Consider the following 23,696-nt stretch of genomic DNA (forward strand, 5'->3'; position numbering starts at 1 on the left):
AGTACGATGAGCAAGGACGTCAGACGCTTAGAACATGGGGAATTAGGAACGGGCATGTATAGTAGACAAGCACGACATGAAGATCCAGATAAAATTGCATGATTCCAAGTGGTGTCATCACTCCAACCGTAATATCCGCACTGCATTTCCACCAAGAACATCTTTCGCTTTCTTGTCATCCGTCGAAAAGGCTTTCGAGATAGCCCCATAGTTTGCGTTGACACTGTGCCACTCCTTCGCGTCTTCTTCCAGCGGTGGGAAGAATGGATGATCAGTGCCTGCTACTGTTAGCCTCTAGTCTCACAAATACGTGTAGTGATGCTTACCAAACAACAACCGATCAGATCCTGATGCGTCAAGGGCTGCCTTCAATCCCACTTCCGAGTAAATGACAGCATCCAGGTAGATGTTTGTCTTCAGGATATCCCATACATCCCTCCTGTTCTGTGTCTTGCCATGCTTCTTCAAATGTCCATCGTGCAAGATACAAGACTCAATACGACCTGCGAGAAACGGTAGTGTGCCCCCAGAATGTGCCAATAGCACGCTGAGCTTTGTAAACCGATCCCATACGCCGCTCAACAGCATCCTGGTCACCGCAATGGTTGTCTCCAAGGGGAAGCCGAGTGCCAGTGATAGGACGTGTCCGTATTCGCTCGCGCGGGGTCCGTAGACGGATGTAGGTAGGCCGTAGTGCGGGTGGAGGAAGATGAGTTGTTGGTGCTTTTCCAGTGCTGCGTAGACGGGATCGAGGTTCTCATCGTCGAGCCCTTGTCCAAGGCCTGAGGTGCCCATGATGACACCGCGTGCGTACTTGAGCGTGCCCAATCTTTCAATCTCGGCGGTTATAACTTCTGGCGATGCGGAGAGTGGGAGGGTGCCGAAGAAGTACAATCGGCCGGGATACTGCGAGCACTGGTCATTGACATCGTCGTTGATCTTCTTCGCGGCTTCGCCTGCTTCGTCTGCTGGGAGGAAGTCTAGCCAAGGGTTTGCTAACGAGATGACGGATTTGTCAATCTTGTGCAGATCCATGAAGGCTATCTTTTCTTTGATCTCGTAGTATTCGGAGCCAATTGGGCGGCCTCGGGAGGTTGACGGTGTTGAAGGGTCATCTTCTCCGGGAAGGATGATGAGACGTGCTGAGTCTGGTGCATCGGGGAATGTTCGAACGTATGGTACAGTGGTTCGTGAGCGTAGTAGCTCCATGTATTTGGGAGGGTAAACATGGGTGTGGACGTCGACGATCGTCATGCTGGCGGATGGGGACGCGTTTTACGCGTCAACGTATGAGTGGAAGGTGTTGTGGTGGTGTATTGACACTTCAAACGCGTTATTGGGAGTGAAAGAGAAGTCAAAGAATTGTCAGGCTATTCCGTCTGACAGACAAGACGTATCGTGGATGTTTTGACCCTGGTGGGGTAGCTCGAATTGCCCCACTACCGGGCGTCCAACATCCCACCTTCCCCAAGCGGCAAGAAGCGATGGAGCCGTTGACGGAGATGGCCGCGATGAATATGTGTCACTTTGATATGTCGAGATGTCTTGTTACGTACTGCATTCGGGACGAGTTTAGATGGTTAGTGGAACTGCGGCCGATCAAGCCCATGTCCTCAAGAAGACGTTCGGCGGCTTGTCCCAGGTCTCGAACTCTGCATCCACCTCCCACGGAATATCTCCTGTACCCTCATCCTTGAACCCCAGTCTCCTATACACGGGTCTTCCCATAGTGCTTCCCTCTGTTGTGCACTCCAAGTTGCCCCTCCTCTTTGCCTCCTCAAGACCGACCTCCACCAGCTTGGCAGCAATGCCGCGACGCTGGTATGCTGGATCAACAGCACAACAGTCCAATGTGAAGATAGCGGGCGGATTGCGACCTGACTTCTCGACCTCTCGCATATATGCGATACGTCGTTTCCATAGTGAGTTGAACATTTGTGTTGCAAACCGCCGTTTCTGGTCGTCGTAATCAGTGAGCGCTTCCTCCATGTCGCCGTAGAACGGGTCGCCGTAGCCTTCCACAAACGACAGCTGCTTCCAAATGGCTATTCCAGCAACCCGTCTTTCGCCTTGCTTATCCGGATCAGGCACGGTAGCCTTGAGATAGAGGGCATTGGGTTGTCCGTCTTTGTTGGTGGTGATGGACTGCCATCTCTTCATCAGAATCTGAGCTTGCTTCGCCTGCCCTTCTTCCGTATCCCAGCCGGGCGTCATCAGTTGCCATAGGGCATCTTTTGCTTGGTGACCGAAGGCTTCGGAAAGACAATGCTGCGCTTGCCTAAAGTCTTGTTCCGTCTCGCATGGAGATACAATGACGTCGTTGTTCGCGGTCATGCTGAAGGTAAACAGAAGTAGTGTGAGTGCAGTTGTACTTTACGTGGAGTATGTTGGGGAACACGGCGGATTTATGTCTGGGGTTAGTACACTAGAATCGAATGACTAAAGACCCATAAAACGCCATCGCCTACAAGTCTCGCGGACAGCTCTGCTGATGCCTAGTTCTTGGCATAGCATCCCAATGTGGTATCGCATCCTGATGAAGAAGACGAGTGTCAGAGTTTAAAGGAAACAGCGTTGTAACGCAAGTCCACTATGAGGCTTTATGTGACTGGGGGGCATGAACGACATGGCGACAAGGCTGCAGGTGATGTTCTAGAGAAGAGATAGCGAGGAAGTTTGAATGCAACTATTGAGATGAGCTCAGTGATGAACCTTGGAAATCGACGCGTGCGCGTGGAGATGCAAAAGGGCGCGGAGAGGGTTGGGATGGGAGCGCGGATTGCAGGCGACGGCTAGCGTGGCGCAAGTCAATTAGCAGGGATGACGCGCTCGCGCCTGCGACACGCTTTCGCGTTCTCCCTGGGCGCCTTCCATCTACTCCACCAACAACAAACACACTCCCACCAACCCTCCCTTGTCACGCGCTTGGGTGTTGTAATTGCCCGTCACATCCTCAAGATGCCAGGAGCCGTCACAAGAGCGCCGGCGAAGCGCGCCCTCGCCGAAACATCCAGCACACGCACCAATGTCCAGCCGTCGCCCCACTCGTCTAAGAAGCTGAAGCTCCAGAATGGCAATGACAAGAGTAGACCGCCAACGAAAACCGTCAATGGCTCCTTCAACTCGAGCCAGGTGGGCCCGAGCCAGTTCGAGGAGACGCTGGAGAAGATGACGCAGGACATGGAGACGCTGAAGAAGGACAACACAGAGAAGGACCAGCAATGGCGGCGGCCTGCCTTGCCCGAGGACTTTAATGATATGACACAAAACCTTGTCTTCCAACAGATCGAGGCTGAAGAGGGCGTGTTAAATGGCGGAAAAACAACCGTCAAGCTCTTTGGTGTCACAGAGGTGAGAAGAGTGCACATGGCATATATCGATTTTGACTGACCGTATATCATAGACTGGCCACTCCGTCCTCATCCACGTCACTGGCTTCCAACATTACTTCTACGTCGCCGCGCCGCTCAACTTCCACAAAGAAGACTGCGAACCGTTCAAGGTCTTCCTCGAGAGCGAATGCCAGAAGAACTTCAACCAACACTCAGCTGTCATCGCGTCGGTACAAATGTGCATGAGAGAGAACATCCTGCGCTTCCAGGGCAATCAGAAGAGTCCATACCTCAAGATTACAGTGACTGATCCGAAAATGATCAATCGCGTGCGGATGATGGTGCAAAAGGGCAATGCTAACTACAAGCGCCTCTGGCCGGCCAGAGAAGACGGTATCCTCACGTTCGACAACATTGCCTACGTACTGCGCTTTATGATCGACACCAAGGTCGCCGGTATGTGCTGGGTCGAAGTTCCAGCAGGCAAATACAGAATGATCAGCCCCCGCGACCGACACTCCAACTGCCAGATTGAGGCACAGCTACACTACAGCGATTTGATCGCCCACCAATCTGAAGGCGAATGGGCCAAACTCGCCCCCCTACGCATCCTCTCCTTCGATATCGAGTGCGCTGGCCGCAAAGGTGTCTTCCCGGAGGCCAACGTCGACCCCGTCATCCAGATCGCAAACGTCGTTACAAGATACGGAGAGCCAAAACCCTTTGTCAGAAACGTATTCTGTCTAGATACAGTCAGCCCCATCGTTGCGACACAGGTCTTGTCTTTCCAAGATGAGGGCGAGATGCTGATGAAGTGGCGAGATTTCGTAGAAGAGGTCGACCCAGACGTCATCATCGGCTACAACATCAATAACTTCGACTTTCCGTATCTGCTCGACCGCGCAAAACATCTCAAGCTACAGAAGTTCCCGTATTGGTCCCGTCTAAAGACAGTACAGTCCAAGGTAGAGAGCTCGAATTTCTCGAGTAAACAACTTGGAAACCGAGACACAAAGACTACCAACACCAATGGTCGTCTCCAGCTTGACCTGTTACAACTCATTCAGCGAGACCACCAACTGCGCAGTTACACGCTCAACTCGGTGTGCGCCCACTTCTTGAAAGAGCAGAAGGAGGATGTACACCACAGCATGATCACAGAGCTGTTCAACGGCGACTCCAACTCCCGGCGACGATTGGCTGTATACTGTTTGAAGGATGCCTATCTACCGCAGCGATTGCTCGACAAGCTCATGTGTCTGGTCAACTACACGGAAATGGCTAGGGTTACAGGTGTGCCTTTCAATTACCTTCTGGCCCGTGGACAACAAGTTCGCTTCATTAGCCAGCTCTTCCGTAAAGCCCTCGACCATCAACTCATCGTTCCGGACCTTCCGAACCAAGGCGACAGCAGTGACCAGTACGAAGGTGCGACCGTTATTGAACCCAAGCGCGGCTACTACAAGGAACCTGTCGCGACCCTCGATTTCGCATCGCTATACCCCAGTATCATGCAGGCCCACAACCTGTGCTATACGACCTGGCTCGACAAGCAGACGGTAGAGAAACTCAAGATGAAGAAAGACGAAGACTACATTGTCACTCCAAACGGTGACATGTTCTGCACAGCGAAAACTCGGAAGGGGCTCTTGACCGAGATTCTGGAGGAATTGCTGGGTGCGCGTAAGAGGGCGAAGAAGGAGTTGGCAATCGAGACCGATCCTTTCAAGAAGGCTGTGCTCAACGGTCGTCAGTTGGCCTTGAAGGTCAGTGCCAACTCGGTTTACGGTCTGACAGGTGCCACCAACGGAAAGCTACCGTGTCTTGCCATCGCCAGTAGTACAACAAGTTTCGGTCGCCAAATGATTGAAAGGACCAAGGCGGAAGTCGAGGCAAAGTACAACATCGCGAACGGATACACACACGACGCAGAGGTCATCTACGGTGACACAGATTCCGTCATGGTGAAGTTTGGTACGTCCGAACTAGCGGAGGCGATGAAGCTGGGTGAGGAAGCTGCGGACTACGTCTCTTCGAAGTTCGTCAAGCCAATCAAGCTGGAGTTCGAGAAGGTCTACTTCCCCTACCTGCTCATCAACAAGAAGCGTTACGCTGGTCTCTACTGGACGAACCCGCACAAGTGGGACAAGATGGACACGAAGGGTATTGAGACGGTCCGCCGTGATAATTGCCGCCTGGTCCAGACTGTCATCGAAACTTCGTTGCGCATGCTCTTGATCGACCAGGACCCAGAAGGTGCCCAGGAGTAAGTCATTCCGCCATCTTCGCACTTTCGTCTACTAACATCGGATAGATTCGTCAAGGAGACCATTGCGGATCTGCTGCAGAATAAGGTGGACATGTCTAACCTTGTCATCACCAAAGCCCTGACCAAGCAAGAGAACAAGGACGGAACAGGTGGTTACGCCAACAAACAAGCACACGTCGAGCTTGCCGAACGCATGAAGAAGCGCGATGCCGGTTCAGCGCCTGCTTTGGGAGACCGTGTCGCCTACGTCATGATCCGAGCCGCCACCGGTGCGAAGAACTTCGAGAAGTCTGAGGACCCCCTCTTTGTCCTCGAAAACAACTTACCAATCGACACGCGTTACTACTTGGACAACCAACTGGCGAAGCCACTGGGCAGAATCTTCGAGCCTATCCTAGGCGAGAAGAAGGCAGCATCGTTGCTCACTGGTGATCACACGCGTTCCATCACCGTCGCGGCACCTACGATGGGTGGTTTGATGAAATTCGCCAAGAAGACATCAACATGCATGGGATGCAAGAAGCCACTTACCGCTGCGCATGAGAAGGACGGCGCCGTTTGTGAGAACTGCCGACCTCGTATCGCCGAGCTCTATACAAAGACGCTAGGCAAAGTCAGTGAGCTCGAGGTCCGCTTCTCACGTCTTTGGACCCAATGCCAGCGATGCCAGGGCAGTGTTCACTGTGAAGTCATCTGCGCATCCAAGGATTGCCCCATCTTCTACATGCGCATGAAGGCGAGGAAGGATGTTGAAGATGCAGGCAAAGAGCTGGTGCGTTTTGACAAGGACGCGGCGCTGTGGTAATCTGGTCTTGTAACACCAGTAGGTGGTTAGTATGTGGTGTTTTTGGCGTTTCGATGGCATGGATATCCGTCTGTACAAATATGGGGGCTCACTAAGCATGTTTAAGATGCGTAGCGATACTCGCATGTATACTTCTAAATGAATATTGTTGCAATCACTTGTTGCGTTTTTTTGTGTCTTGCGGTTGTTCCAGTGAAGACGCTGAAGCGCATTCAACCTTCCTCTATGCCCCTTCCTTCTCCACAAGCCGACTCTTGTCCGCGACAGTTTATTCACGACCTGGTGTTCCTTATACATCGCCACAACACCATCCCAATGCCTTAGGTTTGGGTCTACAAACGCATCAGCGCCACATGCCCTCGAAGTCCCTCGCTCCTCCACTACCAACCCCCTCCTGTCCACGCGCTTGCCCCTCATCTAGATGGTCGGTCCCACCGCTCTCCAGGCCAGCACCAAACATCTGGAAGCTCCAAAGCAAGGTCTGGAAGAGTATGATCTCCTTTTGCTGCTCTAGCAGCTTCGCAATGACCTCCTGCATCTCTATAGAAGTAGTCCTAGTTGCTGTTGCGTACTGTGTCTCGAATGCGGTGTAGGCTACGACGTAGGCGTTGTTTCGGGCGATGTAGAGGTCTGTGAGCATGAGTTGGTGGGCGCGGAGGGTGGTGAGGAGGGTGGAGGTGGGCTTGGCTTCTGGAAGCAGGGGTAGTGCGAGTGCGGTTGGGTGAGAAGCTGTGAGAGCTGGTGTGCTATGTTGGGGGTCGGACATTGTGGTGGCGGCGGTGGTTGTGGTGATTTTGAGATCTGGGATTAGCTTTGGGACTGCAGGAATAGCTGAAGGTGGCGAAAGTAGGCGATGTCACGGCTGTGATCAAGACCGACAGGAGAGGGCGTGCGCGAAATCGAGAATCGAAGTGAAATGGTGGGATATGCAAAACGATCTTCATTGCCTGGCCAGAAGGGTTTAGGTAGCCGTGATGTATGTACTAGCAAGAAAACGAATGCCGGGTTGCAGGCTTCATGTTGGGCTCATATTGGTCAATGCTCTCGGATTTCTCGGTGGTAGAGTGTCCATCTCTGAGGGGGTATCGAATTTCCTTCTTGGTGGTAACCAATCTAGGCTTGTCTTGTTGTCCGCCGCGAAATCTTCTTCGCTGCTCCGTGTAACATTCCAGTGCGTATCCCGCCTAGAAGTCCTGTCCCTGCTACTGCCAGTGGTAACAGCGTTCATCTTGATCGTGCCTGCGTTATCCTGGTCTGCTCCAGATCCACTCTGGCTGTGCCGAACGTATCCGTTCGTGTCATAGGATATGCTAGGCGTGTAGGCACGGCGAAAGAACACAGCAAACGCAGGGCAGCAGCCAATACAGATGGCTACAGATGACTCAATGAGCGTCCAGAACGCTAGCCAGGTCGGACTGGGTGCTGTGCTTTCTCCGGACTTTCTGCCGACCTGTATAACGCGTAGAGTGGCGAAGGTGATGCAAACGAAGCCAGATGCGAAGAGTGCGATGATGGCGATCTTCTGCGCGCGCACCATCTGAAGGTTCCAGACAAGTCGGATTGGTAGAAACATGACTAGCAGCATTAATACGAACAATTTTAGTAGGAAGAATCTATTACATACTCATGAGGTCTGATAGGATATCGACAGCGTAGGACATGTACAGGCTGACGAGCTGGGCACGAATGTTTCGGGGGGTATTCGGGCAGTCTCCTCTAGCTACCAAGGCGGTGAAGTCGGGACAAGAAGTAAGATAAGAAGCGATACAGCCGAGAACAGACTACATCGGAGGTTTTAGTGTGGTTCAAGGGCATGCGATGACACAGACTTACAACGATACAAAATGTGAACACTGCCCACCAAAGTCTTGTCCATACACGCGGAAGGCCCTCCAGTAATCTTTTGTACAGTGCTAACAGAGATAGCTTGACCGACCATAGCGTTAACCAAAACAGTACAGTGGTAACGAACACGATCCGAACGTTGAGGACGAAGTCAGACTGGAACGTTGGCCAAGGTTCAAGTGATCCTACCAGAACCTTTGAAATGTCGAAGATTGTAGAGATGTTAACCAGGTAGCATATCGACAAGGCGAGGAACAATGCAAAAGCCAGGTATATGAGATAGTCTTGCAACTCCATAGCTTTGCGCCTCCACACCTGCACGCCTATACGTACGAGCATGATGGCTGATGCTAATACCACCATGGCGTAAGAGGCTCGAAAGAACTCTGGCTCTGAGATGATCTCTTTGTACTGGGCAGACATGGCTCGGTGTCTGACATCGGACTGTATCGGCCGCTGACGGACCTAGGGTGTATAGAAGGGAATGCGCAATGATGGCAGAAGAGTGTAGTTACCACAGTAGACATCAACCTTTTCTCTTCCTGCCTAAACAGTACATATCAATCCACAAGGTGATCAATAATCTTATTTTCAAGAGCGGCCAACTACAGCATAGATCTGGAAAAGCAGGTCCCCATACAGTGCGGCACAGTACATCCGTGGTGCCCTCGCTGCATGAGGCGTGGCAGGGGTCGGACACGGCCCGGCGTGGGACGCGAATTGGGTCAATTCCTCTCAGGTTGGGGCAAAATCCTTGAGGCTCGGTTAGCAGATGGTCAATCTAGAATTGAATCCTACGGTGGCGATATCTAGGTGTGGACATAGCAGCCGTCCAAGAGCTTCGGCCCCGGCCGTCGCGAGCGACAACTTAGTCTTGTTCGTATATGTAGAGCGTTTCAAGGCTAGATGATGGTTCTGACGGGAGGCGTTCTGGCATCCCAACAATATGTAATGGGGTGATGTGAGTCATGCTGCGATGCGTCTCGCGTCGTGCTATGGGAGCGGCGAAGCTTGAACGCCACTTCGGATGTTCTGGCGGATGCAGGAACGTTAGTGCCGCTAGGTAAAACAAGGGGTTGTGCCGCACGGGCTAGGGCTTATCTAGGCGGCGGTGGCATTGGCGGAGACATCCGCCTAACTTCACGAGCTAGCAGCCCGCATATCATTTAGCCACCTCCTCCATACCAGCACACGTATACACATCTTCCCACGGGTGTCGTCGCAAAATATGTATACTTAAGTTCCTCTCAATACTGAGTCCTTTGCGCATTCACCAGTCCGAGCGGGCGTGTCTCTCCACAAGCTCATCTTCACCTGCGGGCGTCTTTTGAATGGGTGCTATGATGCGAAGGGTGCTGCCGTGTGCAGTGGGGTCATGCAGACCGGGGGAAGAGAACTATATGCATGTAACGTGAGCTTTGGCATGGATCTCGGTAATACCGCCTCTTCGTCCTTTTAGGTCAGACACAAAAGCGCGATGTACGAAGTCAGTGCATGTCTCACACGCAGTCCGTACATTGGAAATTTACCCAAGCAGGAATGAAGACCATGCATGGCCACCAGACTTTTCGATCCGATTGATATTTGTCGCAAACTACGGACGCATAAAAAAGCACACCCATGGAAATATCTAAAAGATGGTGTTTAGTTCATCTAAACCTACATGTTGAGATCTTCAATGGACTAGAAACAGACAGGGGTTTGGCTGACTCATCCCGAGGTCTTCGATGTACACATGTGCACTGCATGCCAGCTTACCCTTTCTAAGACTGAAGGCATATACAAGGATAGAACCGCCAACAAGCCCGTCGATGTCGGGCCACAACATCCCCCGCCGCGCCCGGCAAATTGGTATCACCGAGCATTCGCACGTAAGGTTGGAGTGATAAAAGGATCTCGTTCCCTAGTACTGGGTCGCAACCACCATCATTACAGATTCCTTCCTGTAAATGCACAGCGTTCTTCCTGCGCCCAGCAATTTCTTGTCACATTCGGGCAATTCTTTTCGTAACCCCTGTTTGTAGATCGGCCCTGCCTTTCCGATCGAAAGGATGAAGTACGCCATCTCATCTGCTGCCTTGGTGGCAGGCGTTGTATCCCAAGCTACTTTCGAACCCGCAGACTTCGATGTGACTGAGGCATTACTCAAAAATGGTGTGGATGTCTCTGCTTTACCCGAGCTTGCACCTTTAGCAGAGAGATCCTTATCGGATGGCTGCTCTATCGCCGTAAGTACTGATCAACGACCATGAAAAACTCGTAAATACTAACATGTCATCAGTGTAACTCGTTGAAGTTGATCTTTGGTGACGACCAAGTCGAGACACAGTCTGAAGCCGCATACGATGCGTTCATCGGCGATTACTGGGCCGGCCAACAAAGAGACATCTCTCCACAATGTGTCTTCAAACCTGAGAAAGCCTTGGATGTCTCAACTTCCATCCTTCTCTCACGTCTTACGCAATGTCCTTTCGCCGCTAAGAGTGGAGGCCACTCAGCAGTACCCGGCGGCTCGAACATCGAGGGTGGTATCACGATCAGTTTCGAGAAGATGAACAAGACAACCGCATCTTCTGACAAGAGGAGCGCTACGTTCGAGCCTGGTCAAACATGGTACGACGTGTACACAAAGCTTGAGAAAGATGAAGTTGCCATCATTGGTGGTCGAGTAAGTAGGACTCTGTGAGAATAGAGAGGTGTGTCACTGATGATTGCTTAGGTTGCCAGTGTCGGTGTGGGTGGGCTAACTCTAGGCGGAGGTAAGAACCAAAATGTCACAACACTACCAGTCAACATGCGCTGAACCAATCTTCAGGCATTTCATACTTCTCAAGCGAATACGGCTTGGCATGCGACAACGTCATCTCGTATGAACTGGTTACCGCCTCTGGGCTTATCATCAACGTCAGCAAGGATTCGTTTCCAGACCTCTACTGGGCTCTTCGAGGGGGTGGCAACAACTTCGGTATCGTCACCAAGTTCAACGTCAATGCTATCCCCAGAGCGCCAACCATGTGGGGTGGTATGCGAGCATATTACGGAAACCAATCCGAGACTCTCATCAAGGCGTACTACAATCTCGGCATGAACGGAAAGAAAGACGGGAAAGCACATCAGATCTTGTCGTTCGGCTATGGAGCTGAAGTCGGGGAGATCGCTCAGGTCGAGCTGGAATACTCAGACCCTATCACTGACGCACCAGTCCTTGCTGAGTACAATAGCATCAAGGGAGCGATCTCGGACAAGGCTGGAATCAATAGTCTCGCAAACCTTACCTCGAACCTAGCGGCCCCAGGTGCGGCTGCTCGGCAGGCGTTCTGGACCTGGACGACTAAGCTTGACCTGGAAATGGCCACTCTGGCTAAAGACACCTTCTATGAGGAGCTTGACAGTATCCTCGACGTACCCGGTCTTCTTGGAGCTGTTTCGCTCCAGGTGCTGACCGACCCTATCATTGAGAAAAGTGCCACCAATGGAGGCAATGCGCTTGGGCTCGACCCTAAGGACGGCCCTCTCATGTTAGCTCTTGTCTCCATGAGTTGGACCAACAACGCGGACGACGACAAGATGAACATGTTCCACGCACGCATCAAGGACCGTTGTGTGGCGGCAGCCAAGGCGAAGGGCAAAGCGAACGAGTATCTATACATGAACTACGCCAGCCCGTGGCAGGATCCCGTTGCTGGATACGGTTCTGCGAATAAGGCCAGATTGCAGGCCATTTCCAAGAAGTATGATCCTACCGGTGTGTTTGAGATTCTCCAGCCGGGCTACTTCAAGCTCAACGGCCCACCACGGAACGACGATTTGTAGAGGATTCAATTTTGCACGTCTGGCACATGGTAGCCACATCCAGACAATCATGTTGTTCATATGATCTACTCATCTCTCCAATCGCGCTGCTGTGATGAGTCTCTGCTTTCGTGCTCACTTCTTATCTTTTGTCTCGGTGGTATCACTGCCGATAAACACACGTTAGCGATTATCTCGCGTTGAATTGAGGTAACCAATCGACAAGAAGTTTAACTGGCGTCATGAACGACAGTTGAATGGTGGTTGCTGAAGTGGCAAGGACGTCGATACAACGAAGTGAAAGTGGCTTCACGTGACATCCTTCCTACCATGATATCATCAGCCTGTATCGTGCTGGAGGCTATCTACTGGGTGCTATGCGTCTTCCAATGTCTTTTAAAAAGGAAGCGCAGCAGTTTTGGCGCCATTGCAACATCAGATGGTCTTCAGAAGCGGTGTGCGGCCGCTCAGTGAGCGCCCGCAAACGCACAAGGACGCGAAACTTTGCTGGACCCTTTTTCTTTTCGCGACGATATCCCACGCCTTCTCAAGTCAATATTGCCAGCACGAACAAACTCGACATCATAAAGTTTTTCGCTCGCCCGTTACCTGCGTCCTGCCAATCGCATCCTTACCACCGCCGCCGTCCGATCCGTCAGTACATCAACAAGCCACCGCCGAAGCTGTCACCGCCAATTGCAGCTCCCCAAGACAACATGGCACCTCGTTCGCGCCTGCCTTCGCGCGATCCCCTCCTCCAAGACGAGAGCGACAGGCTCGTCTACGCGAGCAAGCGCGCCGTGGACAGACAGAACTCCGAGATCTTCAAGCTGGATGACCAGTACGAAGAGCTTCTTGATCAGGCCGAGAATGCTCGACATGAGCAAGAGAAGCTCATCGAAGCCTACCATGGCGCCGACAGCAAAGTGACCAGACTGGATGGTCAGAACAAGAGGCTGAGGACGCAGCTCGAGCTCGTGGGGACGGAGAACGACGAGCTGAAAGCTCACAACAGCGATCTCGTCCGGCGTCTGGCGGAGAGCGAGCGAGAGAACGCTCGTCTCAAGTCTGCTGAGAAAGAGAAGAAGCGCAAGCGCGAGGACTTGCCGTCGTCGTTTGAGGAGGGTCCAGATGCGGACGAGAGCGCATCCAAGACAGAAGAGAGTTCTCAGGCCAAGGTCCATGGGGACTTGGTCCTTGGCAGGCCGAAGCCACAAGAGATGGCTGCGGCAGTACAGGAGGAGAAGCGGGCTCACAAGAGACCCAGGCGACGACGTCACCGCGATGACACAACGTATGTCAACACATATCATATTGTCGTCTTCAACTAACATTCGTGATAGCAGGTCTACTGTCAAGGCTGCTGTCGAGGTGGAGGCGGATGTGGTGGAGAAGATGAATGCGTAGATACGGGAGACGCTCGAGGAGGGTGGTAGGATACTGCTTGGTGTATACGTGGATGTGTAGGATAGATAGATAGTCGTGTCAATAGTACTGAGTACCTCCCCACCGCTACATAGTATCTTGAATCCTGCGGTGTTGCAGCCATGTGGACCCCAAACTTGTGCCAATACCTCACTTTTTGAACGAAAACTCTTCCTCAATTCCATGCAACAAGGCCTGGAGATCAATGAAAAGAAAGTGTTGGGCGCGAGACACCCGGTTCACCAGATTCACACCAAAGGTTGCGACCTGACACTCGCACGATTACGACCATGAGGCAACTAGAGCCTCGAATGGCCGACCTCGCGTGTTACTCACGGGCAGCCGGAGCTGCGAGCATGATGTGAATCCCATGCAGATGCGAGTATCATCCCATAGAATGGGTATGTACTCTGAGCGAACGATACCCACCGAGGTAGGTATGTTCAACGAACGAGAGTCAAGGACAAGAGAAGATGCAGTGCTTGCAAGCGCCGCTCCAATAACAGACCTCCAGGGCTGCTAGACTGGTCTGTTATAATCTCAACTTGGAGCCTTGCTGGTTGAAGTTCTTGCTGGGACCTCGCCGCACCCGAAGGCGACGTAACAGCTGCGCCTAAAGAAGAAGAAGAGGAATTGGGCGGGAAGTCGAGTATATATGTGCGACGAGAAGGCGCTAGTTAGCGAGCACGTGAGCTGTTTTTCATCGCCTGGTCGTCAGTCTGGCGGCGTAGACGCGCTGTTTGTGTGACCAATAAGTGGAGAAAGTGAAGGTGAGAAGCCGCTAGTGACGAAAGCAAGAGATCTCTAGGCAACCATTGAATCAGATGCTACCGCTCAAACACCTCCGTCGAATAAGACACTTCCTTTCTTTGTCACTTCACTACCTACGCGTCCAATCAATATCATACAAGATGCCCGTCAACAACAGTTCCACCCAGACAGACGACGTCACCGCTCGCGCCGACGCGACTGGCGACAGCGACTCACCCATCGACCGTAGCTCGCGGATCAATGAGCTCAAGGCGACTCAGACGTCACTCGTGGAGCTGATGTTCGATTTGGTCAAAGATAAGGCAGAAAGCGTCGGCAAGGATGAATACCTGACGCAGATGGAGAAGCGGCTGGAAGAGTTGGAGGAGACCATTCGGCAGCAGCGCGAATGTCTAGACGAGTCTGAGCGCGAGTGTCAGGAACTGGCTTTTGCAGCGAAGATGTACAAAGTGAAGAGCGAATTGTACGATCGCGGGTAGGTCCTTCCATGAGTCTTTGAGAGGCCGAGGCTAATACATTACCCTCAGTGTTGCTCCAGGGACCGCCATGTCTACGCCGGACGGCTTCGAGCCTGACCTCCCTGAAGCTCCCAAGCGAAGCTTGGATGAGATGCAGTACGTACATTTGAACACGTGACCGAGCTCCACTGACATGTACAGATCCGAGAGTGAAAGCCAGCCTGCACCCGCCGCTAAGCGAGTCAAGGTCGCCAAAGAGCGTATCGTCGTGTGCATTTTCTGCTTCCGGAACGGCATGCGATGTGACTCCGGGGAGCCATGCCAGAGCTGTCTGAAGAACCGTGCCAAGTGCCAGCGGGCGAGGTGTGCCAACTACAAGGCTGGCACTTGTTCCGTCCCAACTTGTACAAGGGCACATGAAGATGACGAGCGGAAGTACAAGAACACCGTACACGCAGGTCATGTGGGCAGGAAGGATACGGGTGGTACGTCCAAGGGCGGTCAAGGTGGCGATGAAGGAGGGGAGCCTCCAAAGCGCAAGGGCGGTGGTGCGTCAGGTGTACTAGTAAAGGGTTTCTGAGAAGGCATGAGGGAGCCTGGAGGTCGTCAGCTCGACCGCGAAGATAGAAGACACCATCCCTGAACCAATGTAGCCACAAACATCATCGTAGAGAACTAGGTTTGAGGATGTAAAAGTACCCAAAGGGCAGCACGCTTCACCATATCATAGCTTCCGAAGCCTCATAATACAAAGTAGCCATAATAAGAATCTCATCAACCCAGCATACTTCTCTTCCTCCCCCTCAACCTAACCCCTTCTAACCTCTTTAGGACACCCCTAGCACCCTTCCCACACTCCCCATACGCCTTGAGCACTTCCTGGAATAGCGGTTCCGCGGCGGGATGTGTGGCCGAGAACGCCCTCTCGAGGACGTACAGATCAACAGCCTTGTCCTCGTCTTGTATGCTAGCGGTTGTGAGACCGAAGTCGATGAGGAAGATGTCGCCAGCTAGCGAGTTGGTGTTGGACTCTTGCGGAGGGTCTGCAGGAGGAAGGTCAGGAGGTTCTTCGCCGTTCATGGCTGCTTCGCGGAGTGTGCTCGTTGTTTGCTTTCCTCGTGGCATTCGTCGTTGTGGTTGTTGTGCTGGGGTGTCTTGCGACTTGGGTGTTCGTAACATGATGTTGCTTGTTGTGAGATCTCCGTGACATACGCCCAATTCGTGCAGCTTGCCTACTTCCCGTCCTACTCTTCGCATTAGATCTAGTATTTCTTCTTGTCCTTCCTGCACGTCTTTCTTCTCTTTTTCCCTCTGTGTCACTTGGTGTGCCCACCCGTCCAACACCTTCCTCACAGTCCTCCCATCCACATACTCCAGCACCAACCATCCCGCATCCCAGTCCGCGCCAACCACCCCCGGTACACTAACGCCATCCCTCTTGACTCTTATAAGACTACGTGCCTCGGCTAGTAGCCTCTGCTTTGTAAGGCGCTTGTCGAGGGTGGGATGTCTGTATGGCTTTGGTGGGCGGTATTTGACGACGACGGGCGTGTGGGGAGTGAGGAAAGTGGTCTTGTATACGAGGGCCTCGGCGCCTTGTGTTATTATTTCGAGCGCATCCTGAGAGAAAGGCGCGGGGAGCGTGTGGAGGGGACGCGACGTTTCGGGCGGTGGTGGGGGTTCGATTGGAGGGACGACAGGCGGCTCGGCCATTGCGATGCGGTTTGTGTTCTTAGGCGTACTTCGCGGCGAGATGGTCGTTATGTATTTGACCAGAAGACGACGCGTTGAATACTTAGGGTGTAGGTGATTTCGGGATGTGTGGTGTCGAGTGGAGATATTATGGTGTTGACGTTTGAAGCTTCGCAGCTGCCCCGCGATGCGACACCACCTGGGCAGCCTTCAGCCCTGTCACGCTTATCGATTCTCTAGGTTCAACACCACGCGAGCATCTTGTCGATCACCGTTCAACGGCCATGGCCACACTACAGTACCGAGATTGGCTTTTACCCTGACTGAGTCGCCGTTGAGAACAGGTGGAGATTACTTCTCCGGATTTGCATTCATTTCATGATATTGCGAGCTGTGTCACAGACATACAAGGGTTGCTGCTAGCCCAGTGCGCGAGTTTCTGGGGAATGTAACCCTTGAGTCAAATCATGGGCCTCATCTCACAATTGGATAGCGTTCGATTTGAAAGCGAGTGTGATTGCATTTAGGTATCTCATCCTACATGATCCACTCTTCCTTGTGCATCGCCTGGTTGCGGCGGTAGCGAATGGATTTGGTCAAAAGCACAATATCTTCCAACAAACAATGGTAACACAGAACTGAAGCCCCAAGAAGGCAGTGAGCTCCAGCCACAGGCCATTGAGCTCACGTCCATGAAGCATATCCCAAATCGCCCGCCCAAATCGCCGGGCCAAAACCGTAGAGCGTTCCCGCCATGCTCATTAAAAGCAGTTCGCATAAGAGTCTGGGGAAACAAGAAGAAGGGGTGGAAAAGGAGATCTTCCCAATGGGCAAGAGACGAATGGTAATCGTGATATTCCAAAGATGGCAAAAGTGACCTTGGTCAAGTGCAGCAAACAAATGAACTAACAAACAAGGAAAGGTTCGTAATGGGCCGTAACAAGAGGCGTCCGGAGAGCGCCACAGTAATATGCACAGGGGAAGAGACTCCCGGTTTTTCTTTCCAATCCGTGGTTGATAGCTTAGAACACGGTGCTCTTGCGCTTCTCAGCGCTGGTAAGAACAAGCTTGGGCATGCGGCGTTGGCCAATCTCCTCGGGACGGATGTCGACCAGGCCGCCTCCAACGGAAGCACCGTCATCGCTGCTGACACTGTTGGCGGTGTAGGAGCGGTTGATGGAGTTGTCGCGGGAGCGCTCCTTGGAAGCCTTGCGTTCTGAGCCAATGGCGCCGTTGGCAACAGCGCGGAGGCTGCCGATGCTGGGCCTGCCCGAGAGGCTGCCACTTCCTCCGCTGCGAACACTGTCGGAGTCGTTATCGGACGAAGGGAAGTGGTCGCTGTCCGGCGAGGCGCTTCCGCTGCCGGTACGGTGAGCGCGGCGGCCGATGCCAGCTCGCACAAGGTTGCCCACGGCCTGGCGGCGTTGACGAGTAGCAAAGTTCTTGCTACCCTCGTGCTTGGTAGTGGGGCGCTCCTTGAGTTCCTCGATGGAAGGAGGGTTGCGAGGCTGACGAACTGGGTGCTCTCCAGCGCGTGCTTGACCAGGGCCGAATGTGCCAGTCATCGGGGTGGCAGGGAAGCCGACCGGGCGGGTGAAGGCAGAGCGAGGACCCTCCTCGGCCTTGCCATCAACAGCAAGAGAAGATAGGTTCTTCTTGTGGCCGCGACGGAAAGCGTTGGCAGATGGCGGTGGGAGCGGGACTACATCCTGGGGTGGGGTGTTGGACTTCTTCGGCGGCGAAGTGCTGCGCGAGCCCCAGGGGCTGGGGTTACTCTCGTTGGGAGGAGAGACGTGGAGCACTGGGGTATCAACCTTGGGCGGCGAAGTAGCGAAGCGGGGAGTTGGCGGCGGCGGCGAGTGCGACAGACCCGACATACCATTCTGAGCCTGCATGTCGCCGTTGTCCTGCTGGTAGCTCGGGTCAACGACGTACTGGTACTGACCAGTCATCTGGTTGAAAACAAGGTAGACACCCGGCTGGTTGGTCTCCTGGATGGCAGCGGTGTTTCCAAACTGCTGACCGTAGGCGTTCATCTGAGGGGTGTACGGTGTGTTGGGGTACTGCTGTCCACCGCTCATGTTCATGTTGCCGAACTGCTGGGTCGTCAGAGCAAGGAGTTGCTGCTGGAGCTGCTGCTGCCTCTGGGCGAGGTAGAGCTCGGTAGCCAAGAGCTGAGCCGCAACGTTGGGGTCCATCTCGCCGTCATCGAACTCGAATTGGGGAGGGGCCAGGACCTGGTTGTAGAAGTCGGGCTGCTGCTGTTGCTGCTGGTACTGGTTGACACCGCTGAAGCAAGAGCCGATGGCAGTCTGGGGACCGCCCTGGTTGGATCGGTTGAACTGCCTGGAGTTGTTGGCGTTGTTGGTGCCAATGTTGTGCTGGCGCTGCGAGTAAGGAGCCGAAGCAGGGGGCTGCGCAGACGTGGGGGTCTTGGGCGCAGTGCGGAGGCCGGCCAGGAGGTGGGAGCGGCTGGTGCGAGGAGTCGCAACCGAGTCCTCGGCGATGGAGGCAACCTTGGGCGGCGAGGCGACGCTGAGACGCTTAAGCTGAGCGCCCTTGCCGCGAGAGGCAAAGCTCGAGGTGGGACCGCCAAAGCCACCCTGGGATTGGAAGTTGTTGTAGGTCATCTGAGCAAGACCGCCAGCGTCCATGCTCATTGTGGTGGTCTAAGAAGAGTTGCGAACAAAGAGTAAAGTGCAACAAGGAGTATGCTAGGCGCACACGGGGAAAGATACAGAATCGAAGAAGGCCGGAAGAGGGAGTGTTGGCAAGACGGAAACCGAGCGTGCACCGACGAGACGTTTGCTGTGAGGCAGGGTGCGAATTGGCTGGCGATTATGGGATTAAGGATCGTACAGATCGGGATTGTAAGGTAGAGTTGATATCGAAAACCGGCCGATGGGCAATGTAGTTGGAGCTATTAACAAGTTCTTCGGGCGCCGTGTCGTTTGATGTGCGGTCAGAAGGATCGAGTGGTGACGGCAGCAGGCGCGGTCTGGCAGCAGCGAAGATATTTATGAAGGGGAATAGACGAACAGGCAGCGACGGGATCACGGGCAGACAAGCTGGTGGTTGATGCGTCGGCTGGCGAGCTCTTCTTCTCTCGGGGGAGCGACGGGACTGGCGCGCTCGCACAATCTCAGATTAGGCGGGGGGTAAGCTGGTCCAACTGGGGGAGCAGGTAGAAGATGCAGAAGCGGCACTTGTTGTCGAAGAGAGCGAAGGGAGAGAGGTAGAGAGGAAAGGGCGAGATGGAGGGGCCAGGAGAGAAAAGTGACGAGCAGCGGAGGAGCAGCGAGCCATGGACGAATGCGAGCGCTATAAGTGACGGGGGACCTGTGGCAGCGACAGCGACCCTGCATCGAGCCTAGCGCTGGCAGGCCCCCTGGCCGCGCTGGACGCACGCTTGAAACGCTGGGCCTGATGCGTAATGACTGCGCTTGGGCCGTTCCTGCGTGCGAAGGCCCTCGTGTGCGAGCTGGAGCACCTCGCTTTGATGCCGTGACGGTGCATTGCGCGAGGTTGAGTGCTGCTACTGTACACAAAGCGTTCGCTGCGCTCGCGGGTTTCAGGCGCTGGGCGTCATTTGCGGGATGCTCGCTCCTGCCGCACCGGGCGAGGGCCCTGAGCGCTCCTGCCCGACGCCACGACCGTACCTTCCTCGCGGCGCACCCAGCAAGGGCAAGAGCGACTGGCAAACAGAACCACCGAAACAGCGTCTCTCATTGCTCGAGCCCCAAGCCCACGAGCACACCGCAAGACGTGATCCACTGCATCGATAGCGTCTATCTACGCCATCTCGGCCAGTCGTTCGTAGCGTCCCAGTAGTTACCAACGGCGGCTATGCGCCTGCGCGCTGCTACTGGCCAGTCCCATCGCGGCCACCGCAGCCCTTCAGCCACGCACACTCGCTCTAAATATACCCACCACCACCTGTTCACCAGCTCCAGCGACTCCTCTGCAAAGGCATTGGTGTGCACCCGTCTCTGCTCCGCAACGATGAACAGCGTGGCATGCGCATGAATGGATCCAAGCCCGGCACATCCCATCTCAAATCATTCACCTGTCTGTCAGCAGTCAGCTTCCAAATGTCCGCATCACCCACGCGCAATCTGCAATGCATGTCGTGCGGGAGGAGCATGCTTGTTGGCGTGTGCCGACCCCGGACCTGGCTGCTGTCACGCTCCCACTGCAGATCCAGCGAGATGCTCGGTGCCTTGGGGCGGCCTCGCAATCGAGTCCCTTTTTTCCACCTTTTTTACACGCGTCGGCTTCCGCGGTCTTTCAATCAACTCGTGCCAATGCGCGTGCAGCCCCTTCTTCGCTGTCGCCTGCCGTTTCGTCCCGGGTCTACCCTGCTGTCTCGCTCTGAAACTGTCGCTCCGTCTCAACCACCGCAGCCCGTGCGTCGCTCCCTCATCTCGCTAGACTCTCCCTGCAGCAACGCCTGCCAAGCCAGACATGAAAGCGTGAAACATGCTCTCGTTATCGTCACCTAGCGTTTGGGCCCCCGAAGCTGTGGGATGCGGAAGGCGCGCTGTCAGGGCGATGCTTGAACGCTGATCTCCATTCGCTTGTGGGGACGACGCCCCTTCGTATGGAGAAGTCTGAAGACAACTCACAGGTATGTATCATCGTCCAAGCAGGCTCACCAGTCGCGCCGCTACCGCCTGCTGTACATCGTTAGACTCGCTTGCCCTTCGCGAGACTATCGAATCTAGCACCGAGGCCATTCGGAGTGAACCCGGCTACCGGTATCGTATTGGCAGCCGTTCGGTCAGAGCCGCCGTCTTTAGCGGGCAGTAAGACTGCTTACGTCCGAACCGGCCGATTGCCCTTCGAAAAGAACCTCATCAGAACGCTTTCGTTCTGGACCGGAAGCCAGCGGCAACGATTAGTGGGGCGCATGAGCCCGTTCGGGAGCGCAGAAAAAAGGCAGGAGTGAGGCGCAGGACTAGACACGACAAGGCAACATGAGTTTTATATGCCTCGAAGTTGGAAGGCTTGACATATCCAACAGAACGATGCATCGCAAAGTCAGCATCGTCACACGTGTTGTCCAGACGAGTTCCCTCACCAGACAGACAGCTCCTGCACCATCAGCGCTTGAGCACGCGCTTGCGCAGCTCTGTTTCATGAACACGATCGTCGAGGCCGTTGGAAATAGTGTGCCTCTGGCGCCGCAAGGCTGCATGTTTCGAAATTTCCAAAGCTCCTCGCCCACACATCGCGTAGACCTCCAATCTTTGCCTTGGCTCACCAGTGGGATGTCATCCTCTCACTGGATCGATGCTATTAGACATCGTCCATTGTGTACATACTGCCTTGGACCCTCCCTTTCCTTCTCAGTACCACGGGGTGAGAGACAGAGCAGCTGAGAAAGTAAGCTCTATCACCTTGTCCACGCTCAGCGCAGTCACGAGGTCGTAGATTGATGGGGCGTTCCAAAAGGTCTGGCCTCTTCCATGTGAAGGCAAGGAGTGCGCATCGATATGAAAGAGTTGACATGTCGTCAGCGCAATGCAGAGTAAGTTCTTCAGTTCATCTGTCGCTGACGGATAATTTGGAAAACCGACGCCGTTTGACTGATGATGTTCCCGTACTATTTGGAACGTGTTAAACAAGAGGAACGACGCTGTTGCTTGAATTCGCACAGCCAATCGTCCAGTCGCATCTAGGAATCGTCCTGTCACTTCTACCAACCGTCCAGTCGCATCTCAGAGGTCTTTGCGAGACCCACTAGTAGTGTTTTCGCATGTTTGACACTTGGCATGAGACTCGGCACGAAACATCTGACACCACATGTTCATATAGCTCTGTTTAACCAGACTTTTCTCAAGCGTCGCGAACATCAGGCAAACTGTTTCGATCAGCACCGTCGCCCGTTTTCCGATGTCTGCGGCAGCGTTAGTAACGGAGCGATGGAGGCTCTTAGGCACGCGAAAGAAGAGTATATAGTCGCCCTCGACGCTGCGCTTCTTCTAATAACCAGATCTGCAGCGCATTTCCCATCTTCTACTACCTTTCTACTACCATCGATATCTTCTACAGCATCCTTCTTAATATCCACTACTACTCTTAATTGTCATCCTGACATTTCGACTTAATCCAAATCACCTCAACCTAATACAAATCATCATGCTTTTCTCGAACATCGCAATTGCGGCTTTGGCCCAGAGCTTGACTGCCTCCGCTGCCACTATGATGGTCACTGTCGCTGCCAACAACAAGTTCCAGTTTACGCCTAACTCTATTGTTGCCCAACCCGGTGACATGGTCGCTTTCAACTTTGTTAGCCAGGTACGCATCCGCTTCCATCACTTCACTACTACTCCAACAGATACTGACTCCGTCCTCACAGAACCACAGTGTCGCCTCCTCCGACGCAAACAGCCCCTGCCAGCCCCAGGCGAACGCCATCTTCTCCGACTTCCAGCCCATTCCTGGTAACCCCAACGGCTCCCCGGGTGCAGGTGGCGCTGGCGGCGCTGGTGGTGCTGGCAATGCCGCTGGAGCTGCCGCTGCCGCTAACGGTAAAGGCAACGGCCGCAACCGCAACAACAACCGCCAAGCTGGAAACACACCCATGTTCATGGTCCCCGTCGTCGACAACCAGCCCATGTACATCTACTGCTCGCAAGCCCAGCATTGCCAACAGGGCATGGTCATGGTTATCAACCCGCCCAACGCTCAGGCTGTAACTCAGTACCAGAACCTCGCTGCTCAGGCAAACAACAACGTTTCTCCCCAGGGTGGCATCAGCGGCGGACAGGTCGTTAATAACCTCGCTGGAACTACTCCCAAGAGCGTCCTCGGCGGCACGGCTGGTGATGCGGCAACGGCAGCGAAGGCGGCTACAAACGGCAATGGCAAGGGCAAGGGTGGCGGTGCTGCTGGTGGTGGTCTTGCTGGATTCCTTGCGGGCCTTGGTAAGAACAACGTCGTTGTTGAGACCAGCTCCAAGAAACTCTTCGGCTTCCCCGGTGCTGGTGCTCTTGGTGGTGCTGGCGCCCTCGGCGGTGGTGGTGCGGCCGCGGCCCTTGCTGGAGCTGGTGGAGCTGGAGGTGCTGGCGCAGCTGCGGGCGGTGGTGGTGCTGGTGCCATTGCTAAGAGTGGACTCAAGGGTTTCCTTAACGGACTTGCTCAGGGCGCCAACTAAGCATGCACATAAATAGAATAGATATATTTGGTTGAGTAGGAGGTCGTGGGTATGGGGTCGGAGCTGTATGGTACAAGCACGACGATATCGATGGTAGTAAAAAAATGCTGGTCATTGAAATGTAAATAGTAGTAATATATGTCTT

The 23,696-nt window shown here is 53.9% G+C and overlaps 10 protein-coding genes across 10 annotated transcripts; 5 read left to right on the plus strand and 5 right to left on the minus strand.

Annotated features, from left to right (window-relative positions):
• Positions 1-117: 117 nt before the first annotated feature.
• Positions 118-1,254, minus strand: J4E85_002627 (uncharacterized protein; the record flags this gene model as incomplete). The annotated part of the gene is made up of 2 exons (XM_051466905.1): positions 118-278; positions 327-1,254. 2 exons carry the CDS (start codon positions 1,252-1,254, stop codon positions 118-120), a joined length of 1,089 nt encoding a protein of 362 aa, XP_051329760.1.
• A 345-nt stretch (positions 1,255-1,599) lies between these two features.
• On the minus strand, positions 1,600-2,334 carry J4E85_002628 (uncharacterized protein; the record flags this gene model as incomplete). The annotated part of the gene is made up of 1 exon (XM_051466906.1): positions 1,600-2,334. One exon carries the CDS (start codon positions 2,332-2,334, stop codon positions 1,600-1,602), a length of 735 nt encoding a protein of 244 aa, XP_051329761.1.
• A 624-nt stretch (positions 2,335-2,958) lies between these two features.
• Positions 2,959-6,406, plus strand: POL3 (DNA-directed DNA polymerase delta; the record flags this gene model as incomplete). Its single annotated transcript, XM_051466907.1, has 3 exons — positions 2,959-3,351; positions 3,404-5,598; positions 5,647-6,406. 3 exons carry the CDS (start codon positions 2,959-2,961, stop codon positions 6,404-6,406), a joined length of 3,348 nt encoding a protein of 1,115 aa, XP_051329762.1.
• Positions 6,407-6,749: 343 nt separating this feature from the next.
• On the minus strand, positions 6,750-7,172 carry J4E85_002630 (uncharacterized protein; the record flags this gene model as incomplete). Its single annotated transcript, XM_051466908.1, has 1 exon — positions 6,750-7,172. The coding sequence occupies one exon, from the start codon at positions 7,170-7,172 to the stop codon at positions 6,750-6,752; it is 423 nt and encodes a 140-aa protein (XP_051329763.1).
• A 3,130-nt stretch (positions 7,173-10,302) lies between these two features.
• On the plus strand, positions 10,303-12,064 carry J4E85_002631 (uncharacterized protein; the record flags this gene model as incomplete). The annotated part of the gene is made up of 3 exons (XM_051466909.1): positions 10,303-10,479; positions 10,533-10,923; positions 11,067-12,064. The coding sequence occupies 3 exons, from the start codon at positions 10,303-10,305 to the stop codon at positions 12,062-12,064; spliced, it is 1,566 nt and encodes a 521-aa protein (XP_051329764.1).
• A 695-nt stretch (positions 12,065-12,759) lies between these two features.
• Positions 12,760-13,450, plus strand: J4E85_002632 (uncharacterized protein; the record flags this gene model as incomplete). Its single annotated transcript, XM_051466910.1, has 2 exons — positions 12,760-13,337; positions 13,387-13,450. 2 exons carry the CDS (start codon positions 12,760-12,762, stop codon positions 13,448-13,450), a joined length of 642 nt encoding a protein of 213 aa, XP_051329765.1.
• Positions 13,451-14,379: 929 nt separating this feature from the next.
• Positions 14,380-15,277, plus strand: J4E85_002633 (uncharacterized protein; the record flags this gene model as incomplete). Its single annotated transcript, XM_051466911.1, has 3 exons — positions 14,380-14,714; positions 14,767-14,853; positions 14,899-15,277. 3 exons carry the CDS (start codon positions 14,380-14,382, stop codon positions 15,275-15,277), a joined length of 801 nt encoding a protein of 266 aa, XP_051329766.1.
• A 194-nt stretch (positions 15,278-15,471) lies between these two features.
• J4E85_002634 (uncharacterized protein) lies at positions 15,472-16,410 on the minus strand (the record flags this gene model as incomplete). The annotated part of the gene is made up of 1 exon (XM_051466912.1): positions 15,472-16,410. The coding sequence occupies one exon, from the start codon at positions 16,408-16,410 to the stop codon at positions 15,472-15,474; it is 939 nt and encodes a 312-aa protein (XP_051329767.1).
• A 1,001-nt stretch (positions 16,411-17,411) lies between these two features.
• Positions 17,412-19,049, minus strand: J4E85_002635 (uncharacterized protein; the record flags this gene model as incomplete). The annotated part of the gene is made up of 1 exon (XM_051466913.1): positions 17,412-19,049. The coding sequence occupies one exon, from the start codon at positions 19,047-19,049 to the stop codon at positions 17,412-17,414; it is 1,638 nt and encodes a 545-aa protein (XP_051329768.1).
• Positions 19,050-22,593: 3,544 nt separating this feature from the next.
• On the plus strand, positions 22,594-23,551 carry J4E85_002636 (uncharacterized protein; the record flags this gene model as incomplete). The annotated part of the gene is made up of 2 exons (XM_051466914.1): positions 22,594-22,692; positions 22,754-23,551. The coding sequence occupies 2 exons, from the start codon at positions 22,594-22,596 to the stop codon at positions 23,549-23,551; spliced, it is 897 nt and encodes a 298-aa protein (XP_051329769.1).
• Between the last annotated feature and the right edge of the window lie 145 nt (positions 23,552-23,696).

This window comes from Alternaria conjuncta (assembly GCF_024043145.1).
Source record: "Alternaria conjuncta strain BMP 0040 chromosome Unknown scaffold_3, whole genome shotgun sequence".
NCBI lineage: Eukaryota > Fungi > Ascomycota > Dothideomycetes > Pleosporales > Pleosporaceae > Alternaria > Alternaria conjuncta.